This window comes from Coptis chinensis, chromosome 8 (assembly GCF_015680905.1).
Source record: "Coptis chinensis isolate HL-2020 chromosome 8, ASM1568090v1, whole genome shotgun sequence".
In the NCBI taxonomy this organism is placed as follows: domain Eukaryota; kingdom Viridiplantae; phylum Streptophyta; class Magnoliopsida; order Ranunculales; family Ranunculaceae; genus Coptis; species Coptis chinensis.
Genome location: NC_141463.1, coordinates 60828080 through 60836656, shown reverse-complemented (window position 1 = coordinate 60836656; position 8577 = coordinate 60828080). Strand labels below are relative to the sequence as shown.

General features: G+C 36.8%; 1 protein-coding gene across 6 annotated transcripts; it reads left to right on the top strand.

Moving 5' to 3' along the window:
* Window positions 1-1110: 1110 nt before the first annotated feature.
* LOC147482264 (uncharacterized) lies at window positions 1111-7736 on the top strand. 6 transcript variants are annotated; one of them, XM_086575380.1, is made up of 9 exons: window positions 1111-1638; window positions 1740-2390; window positions 2477-2518; window positions 2813-2895; window positions 2998-3088; window positions 3205-3405; window positions 4145-4197; window positions 7150-7244; window positions 7321-7617. In XM_086575380.1, exons 2-6 carry the CDS (start codon window positions 2159-2161, stop codon window positions 3309-3311), a joined length of 555 nt encoding a protein of 184 aa, XP_086431506.1. In that variant the 5' UTR covers window positions 1111-1638; window positions 1740-2158; the 3' UTR covers window positions 3312-3405; window positions 4145-4197; window positions 7150-7244; window positions 7321-7617. The 6 variants fall into 6 exon arrangements, 2 of the variants coding, with proteins under 2 accessions (XP_086431506.1, XP_086431505.1); XM_086575379.1 differs by lacking the exons at window positions 1111-1638; window positions 4145-4197 and having other exon boundaries at window positions 1656-2390; window positions 2998-3405; window positions 7321-7736; XR_015203492.1 differs by lacking the exons at window positions 1111-1638; window positions 4145-4197 and having other exon boundaries at window positions 2383-2518; window positions 2978-3405.
* The last annotated feature ends 841 nt before the right edge of the window (window positions 7737-8577 follow it).

The following is an 8577-nucleotide window of genomic DNA, read 5'->3' as shown; positions in this document are numbered from 1 at the left end:
TCGGGATTTCTAATTTTTTTGGTAATTGCACTTGATCATGTGTTTATAGTTCCTTCCAAGTCATCTATTTTTAAAGCATATAAAAAAATTATGTTCGAGTATATGTGATAATTACTTTCAAGTTCATTAGAAATTTTATTTTATTTGAAGGATTGGTGGATAGTTGAAAAAGGAATAAAATGTAGATATATATATTTCAAATGAGATTTCTTATTGTCTTATTTCTTCATTTATATCGGGTTTTATTCTACCCGAAATCCGAACCCGAAATATAGGGTTAGAATAGGGTTTGGTCACACTTCTCAACAAAACACCCGACTCTGAGCCCAACCTGCTGAAAACCGGTCCGGATTCGGATAATCCGATACCCGTTCAAAACCCAAAAAGTTAGGTTCGGGTTCGGGCCAGGTTGGGTACCCGTTTGGACATCCCTAGATAGATGCATACCCATGGCGTTGCACAAGTAGAGTTCTGGTTTTATGCGAATTAACCCAGATGAACCGAAATTTCATATGCACAATATATATGATGTTAAGGTTTTAACCTAATGTATGATTGATTTGTGAGTTCATAAACAAGGGGACTTTAGAGGTTCTATTGAAGCAAGGAGAGTGTATAAACACAATCTGATTCTCTCTCAATTTGAAGCTTCTCCTTTGCCGATGGAACCATGTATTATTTGTTTGTTTTACTTTTGCATTGATTGGTACTTTCTTTGTTTGTGTTTCATCACGCATTCAATTTGTTATCACCATTTGTTTAGTTTACGTTGCGCAACAAACTCTAATATAAGCTAATGAATCAACAAGGTTGACCTCCCTTAATGTAGACGAAACGGTTACATAATTTTTAAGACATGGGCCGTCCAAGTGGTTTGGGACTCAAGTTTTGTTGATAAGGACAAGTCTCCAAGTAAAACTAAAACACCACTTGTAGAGATTGAGTCGAAACAACCAAATCTTTTTCTATATATTTAAAATAGAAAAACCAACGTAGGTTATCTCAATTAATCTCCTTTTCACTCTTTTTTTTTTATCCATTATCATTGTTAGGTTCTTAGGATTTTAAGGTGTGAAAACCTAGGTATTTTTCTAATAATTGTGGCGATGACAACAAGAGACGGCCATGTCTTACATGATTCAAGGATCCAACAACCTGACGCCATCTGCTCCTCAGCTCCCAAGGAACCTCCTTACCACCAATAGCGTGCACTGCAGCAGTAGAATCAACTTCAATCCGTAGATTCAGCCACCCCTCCCTTGCTCCTCTTTCTGCACCTTTATTATATTAGAACAGTACATTCGGCTATGAAGCTTGTAGTTGGTTGTATACCTTCAGTATCAGCTCCCCAGTACTTGTACAATTTTATCTCGAAAAGTGACATCAATGCCTGCAGGCCTAGGAGGCAGCCATTTACATGTGCCAATCTTTGTTCTATAGATTACATATCATTTCACCCTATAAGAACACTAAAAATGTTGAATTAAGTAATTTAACGGTGTGCAGTGAAATATATATCTGTTTCAATCTAGCTTTGCAATCTGAAGGTTTCTTAACTTTAGTAGACATGTTGATTATGGTGTTGCTATGGTTCGCGTGCAAAAATGGATCACAACTTGCAACTGAGTTCTACAGGAGGTAATGCATGTTTTTTTTTTTTTTTTTAATGGAAGGTATTATACGAAGTTATTTCCTTAATATCTGTAGCCATAGTTTAAGATATTGTTTTATGTTAATAGGTACCGTCTTTTAGTTCTTAATTGAGATAATGACCAAAAAATATATTGAACTTTGCATTTGGTTTCAAAACAACAAAATTTCAATTTAGAACTCAGTTACATGGACTGTTAAAAATTTTCCCAATTCTAATTTGCCTATGTGGCAGTTGTTTAGACCATGAGGTGGCATTCATCCAACATTTCGACACGCCAACTCGTCAAATTACAATTGATCAACATTTTGATATTTCAACACGCCAATATTTTGACATTTTGATATTTTGATATTTTGACATTTCGACACACTATTTCAAAATATCAATATTTGAATTGATATATCAGTTGTAATTTGATAAGTTGGCGTGTCGAAATGTTAAAATGTTGGCGTGTTGAAATATCGATCATTTGTAATTTGATGAGTTTGCGTGTCGAAATGTTGAATGAATGCCACCTCCTCATGGTCTAAACAACTGCCACATAGGCAAATTAGGAAATTTTTTAACGGTCCGTGTAAGCTGGAGATGGGTAGTGTTTCTCTCAGTGTGATGACGAACAAAAACAAGTGCACGAGGATCAACCAGAAGAAGAGACTAGTCCCAACTCATGGGAAAAGAGGAGAGACTTGTGCATCAGTGTCATCACTAGTTACTCCCCACCATTCCCACCAACAAGGTTATTAACTCACTCCCTGTTTTTTTTTTTTTTTTTTATTATTATTATTATTAGGTTGTTTGTTTGTTTGTTTGTTATTTTCTCAGGTGTCAAGTCACAACTGGATTTTCTTCAACAGGGCTTACCAGGTGATGTTTTTTATTTTCTTTTATACAAAAAGAAAAATAAATCAAAGGGTTTTGCCAATAGCTACATTATGTCTCCTTTTGGATTAATACTGCAATGATGGAGTGGATTATCTTTTAAAGTGTCAATTAAACATCAAAAATTTAGTTTAGTGTGCTTGGCTGAAATCTGAATAGTGTTATGAGCTCCTAACTTTGGTGCCTTGTCAAACTAGTGTTAGTTATGTTAGCTATAAATCTTTGATTAACAGTTGTTATTTTAATTTACTAGGGAAATGATTTTCTCATATCTTTTAGGCTACGGACAATTTGGTATCTCAAGAAAAGGATCTCAGGATACTTCAGATGAGCACTGTTCAATTTTTTATGAGAAGGAGAAGGTATTAGCTTTTGTTATTTGTTATACTGGGTCAACTTAATCTTATGTTATTAATAAGAGAATATCATTTGACTTTCTCTAAGATATTTGCATGAGCTTCTAGAAGGGGGAACCTTCTGGTTATCAGAGTCACCTTCTGTTCAAGGAAGTACATCTTGGGGATCTTTGGTTCCATGCATTGCAACATGGGCGATATCCTTTTGTAATATTGCAAGTCTACTGTTTATATCTATTACAATTCACTTCTTGTGTGCCGCTCCGTCATGGAGAATCACGTTGTATCTACTTCCTTGACGTAATTTCCACACATTTCAACTTAAGCGAGTTGAACAGCCAGGATTCTCCTTCCAGATTGTGAATACGAACATGGATGAGTTTAGTCCTCGTGCTAGGAGGCGAAGTGCCTTGCTCACATAGCATCCTTACCTCCTAGCTTGCCTGTTATATACTGTAGAGGATTTAACACACAAAAGGAATCAACAACAGGAAGGTTTTTACTGGGGAGGTCAAGGTAACCGATTGCCTTATTCATTTACCAAGTGTGCATTTTTTAGCAAGAGTATCTTTTTGGTAGTTCATATAATTAAGAGTATGCTCTTTTTATCTTTTATTTTTTGTCTCTTTTTCTCCCATATCTTCTGAAATTTTTATTTTCTAATATTTATTCTGTTGATTCTTGAAATTATAGTGGTGAAATTTATGTCCTGGGTTCCTTAAAATTACAATGATAGTTCCATTGTCAAATAATTAAAATTTTCAGTACAAAATGTTATCCATGCTAGTCATATATTTGCAAATCTGGGTAGGATAGGTAGTAAATGCCACCTTTGGAGTTTGTAAACTGACCTCCAATTGTCACGCATATCAACTTTAAGATGTGCAATTTGAAATCAAGATGTAAACGTGACAACTCTCCAAATCTCTGACTAGCTTGAAGCAAGAAAGTTGTTTTTGTTCTGTACCTTTTCAAACTTGGAATAAGCTGTGTTTATATGTAATCATCTCTGATTCTTCTATTAGTTACAAAAAGCTGTATTGCATACACCTTTTTTTTTATTGCTTTAAGAAACTCTTACCTTTAACAGCTTACTAGTTTGTAAGTTACTTAGATTGAGCTTAATTTGTGTCTGAGTATCAGTGTATGCGGCCTAACTTGTGTCTGTACCAGAATTTTGTTTTTAAATGCCCAGTCTGCCTACTGTTTTAAGGACCATTTCTTTTAATAAATTTGTTTTCCACTTCATTATCAGGTTGGCGAGTTCATTCTTAGGTTTGCAATGAAAGTTCGTTTGATTTTGTTATGGTAAAATTTACAACTCTGTCTGTGTCTGTCTATCCATGCATGCATTCCTCCACTTAAGCTTGTTCCTGAGATACTTCCCTCCCCCCCCCCTACCCACACACACACACACCAACTCTTTCCATGTAACACGTCCAGTTTATTATTGTGCGCGCACTTTCTACTAAAGCTAAGTGGTTAGAGGAGGACATTCCAAAAGCAGTTGTATGTGTATTATGGACTATGATGCACGGATACGACGACACCGGTACGGGGTACAGTACGGCTTTTTTGAAATATTAGGATATGGGTACGGCCTATGGGTATGACTAATTAATATGAATATTTTAAAATATCTGTATTCTGAAAATTATGATAGTAGTTCTTTGAGTAAAGTTAGTCAGGAACATGTGAAAAACTATTATAACACATGTCAAAGTCAATACAGCTTGAAGCCTTAAGAACAATTTGCATTTCAATGGAGTAGAACTATTGGATCAGGTCTATTTCAAGGATTCTAGTACCCTAGAAGTATCCAGTATCCGTATCGGTATCGTACCCGACCGATACGGGTGCAATGACATTTTAGCAATATCCGTGCATCATAGATTATGGATTGGGAGAAATTGGAGGTTGCTCATGCAAGAGCAAAGGGACCTCTGTCATATTCTTCTTAATGTTAAGGAATTTTTTTGCACTAGAGCACTCACAGCTAGGAGTAGTTGCCTTGTAGGAGCTTGTCTGAAGAGATGGTATAGCTATTCTTGACTGACAGTAGCATGACTATAGATACCGTCTCGCTCAGTGAGAGCATGCTCTGAGTTCCACTCCTGTGAGGGCAGATCCTTCTCTGCCTCTTCTCTGGCGACCTGGAATTCATGTTTAGGAGGTGGAATTTCAGTACTTCTTTTGCAATTGAGATAACCGTTGTAATGGGTTGGTGCGTTAATTGAATCTAGGTTGTATACCTATCCTTAGTGCCTTGCTAAGGTAGGTAAAGAGGGAAAGGCATGGCCACATGGGTGCATGGCCTTGACTAACTCTCTATTGGTTAAATTGTTCCTTGTGATCCTTTTCAATGGAATATAATATTGTGGATAAGAAGGGGGGAAACAAAGATATCACGGTCACTCCATGAAGACACATGAGCAACATCTTGATGTGTGTTGCTAGCCAAGGATCACTAGTTAGCCAAGTTGTACAATTGTCTGGCTTATTGAAATGCTGCTGCTGTTGTTTTGGCTAAGGTCCCTAATCAGAATGCCTAGTTGTATAACGGTAGTTAGAGTCTTAGAGAAGCAAGGGGGTTTTATGTTCCTCGCAAAACAGGTGTGATTACTATTGTGTTACCATGCGTGTAGTTGCCATTTTTGGTTGCAGTGGAATCTTTTAGGGTTTACGGCTCATTAATGTCCCTTCAATCTTGAGTGTTTAGAATGACAATATGGACAAATGTGAGTTATGGTTGATTTTAAGTCAAGTTCTTGCACCTTCAATTTTTTTCGGAGGAGAATTAACATCCTTGTGGTATCTTTTCAAGACGAGAGAGTAATTCATTCCTCTATTTGACAAATTTTCTTTTTTTTTAGATTGACAAGCCTGTTTTAAATGAGATCAGTAACTCTTTGATGCTGGTGGGGTTCGAGCCCCATACCTTTGGTATCATCACCCAAAGGTTTTTACCAGTGTAGTCAAGGTGCAAAGAGGCGTGCGAGGCGCACTTTAGTGGCTCGCCTCAACTAAGGCACGGGTGCACACATAAGGCGCGTGCCTTTTGTGGCTTTTTGTGTCTTTTGTTGAGGCGCAAGGCGCACAAGCATGCTCCTTATCATCATTTGCAGTTTTTCTTGATTTTTGTACACTTTTGGCTATATGTGACTCGTCCACACTCAATCCAATAGTTGTATGGTACAAGAAATCATACAATTTTTATAAGTTTTATATTAGGGTACACTATAAACTTGTATTATTACAAGTTTTTGTTAAGATGAATAGAAAGAGAGAGAGACACAAAGATGAATTTAATGAAGTTTTATGAGTTTCCAAAATTTGAATCATGTGTTCTATTTTGTGTAGTCTCTTTGGCTCAGTTCAATTTGTTTACTCCTTTAGTTTATTGAAGTTGAGCTAGATTGTTTTGAGAGATACAATTTTCATTTCACTATTTAATTGTTGCTTACATTTTTTTCTTTTAAGTAATCGATTACTACCTAAACGATTCGTGATTTTTATGGATGTTGCCCAATAGTTGACAAGTTTACAATCATATAGAATTGATTTTATTGTTTAGCCATGCAAATCAATGAAAATTCATGTCATATTTTATTTTATTTATTTCTTTTTTCATTTCTTTATTTTTTTAATTACTATGCACCTCGCTTCAATAAGGCGCGCCCCGCGCCTAAGGCACAAGGAGAGTGATGCAGAGTGATGCGTCTTAATGTGTAGTAGTTGGAGAGGTGTGCGTAATGATTATTGGGTTACATGGACACGTTCCATGTCTGCGAAAATTATAGTACATCTTCAAGGATACATCGCTATTTTGTTCTTTAAGATATGATGTCAACACCTGCAAATTTGTGTACTAACTTTGTTCTATAATGTATATATTTTTTGATTGTTAGAGCCTATATTTCCTAATCCCCTAAAATCCATTTTTCCCCGGGGAAGGTGGGAATTGAACCTATGACCTTCATAGGGCCCAACCTCCCAAGTCTTAACCAGGAGGACACTGGACACCTTCAATTGTCTATATTATCGTTGCATATTGATTGCTGGTATAATGGCCAACGGGTAGATTATTTGTTTCAAAATTTTCTTCCCGCCTTAGATTGGATGAAACTAAAGACTTTGTGATTGAAAAGCAACACGTGATACCCTTACAGTGCTTCACTTTGTTTTGTGAATAGCATTTTTAGGTGGATACCGAAGTTACTGACTTGATTGTTACCGGCTCATTTGATTGTTTGACCACAGAGAGCATGGTGTTGTAGGTGATATGAGGGATGCATGACCCAATGCTCGAGTTAGAAAAAATATATCGCTTATCCGCACCTTCCATGGCTTTAAAGGTATGACTTTTCCTACACTACTTTGTTTGATGGTGTTCCAATATTGCCTACTTTAAGTCCTTAATTGGTGCTCCAGGTGATAAACAAGGAACGCTTGAATTCCTTAAGTTAATATTTAGAGCTCTTTGCCTCTGCTGGGATCGTCAGACTCAGGATCTACACGTAGATTGGGTTCTTTACAGAGGTCGATCTCTGGTTCCTGTGTCCTGTGAGGTGGTGAATGATAACATTGATGGGTTTTACAGTGAGATTGGTCGAACCTTCTTCTCTAGAAGGAAATTGAGTGACATGTATATTTTGGTTCTTTGGCACTGAATACTTCCATGTAAATTTGAAAGTGTGCTATATCTTTTGGTATTTTTAGTTTTTAGTACTTTTAGTGTTATTACTGTAGTGTAGAATGAATTTACTGGTACATTTTGTACGTTTAGCAACCCCATTTTGTAGTAAGATGGAGGTCTTTTTCAGAATGATTCCGATGGATGTTAATTCCTCCAGCGTCATTTTAGAGTTAAAATCACAAGCACGGCGGCCCAGCAATTTTGTCGCAGTGGAGCAAGGCAACTTAAGTTCCACACTCAATCTGATCCATTCAATATAATTCGTTTTATTTGTAATTCTTTTAAAACGACCATGGACAATGAATGCCTAGCATCAGATACCACGCAATTGCACGTGTTGTGAGACAATTTTCTGAAAATTTCGTTAGTCAAATTACGCCCACTGTGAAGATAAATAAATCCGGATGGTGCTGGGGGTGCACTCAGAAACGGAGTCTCGATCACAACAACACAAGGGTTTATTGAAGAAAATGGACGCTATGACTCCAACGAGAACCAGTATGAACTAACATTGGCAGACCACAAAGTTGTTAACTGCTCAGGCATATACGCCCATACTAAATTAATTAGCAAGGCTTATTCCTGCATCTACAAGAACAAACTTTGGTCCTATGTCATTGACTATTGTAAGTTTGTAACTGCAATACATATATTACGTCATGGTCGGTCGAACTGCCATGACTTTAAATGTTTTTGAACAATTTGAAATGTGCAAACAATTATATATGACGTTCAGTTAAAAAGCAGAGTCACAACTCGAGCTATCAGTGTTTCCATCAACTCAGAACCATAGTTTACTTTAACAAAATTCATTCTCAGTTTGAAAGAAGTGTTTTTCTGACATAGATTGTCCCAGTAAAGGTCATGTAAAGGAGTGATATTCTCCTTCAGGAATATCAAGCATGTGCTCAGCATGGTGGAAATACCACACCGATCTCTGATACACCTCGCCAACCTATGTCACCAGCTCGCATCAACACACTACGAAATCG

Coding starts and splice junctions, on each gene's coding strand:
- LOC147482264 (XM_086575379.1), top strand. CDS start 2,159: ATGAATGCCACCTCCTCATGGTCTAAACAACTGCCACATAGGCAAATT. Junction 2,391..2,476: donor CCACCATTCCCACCAACAAG/GTTATTAACTCA, acceptor TTATTTTCTCAG/GTGTCAAGTCACAACTGGAT. Junction 2,519..2,812: donor TCTTCAACAGGGCTTACCAG/GTGATGTTTTTT, acceptor CATATCTTTTAG/GCTACGGACAATTTGGTATC.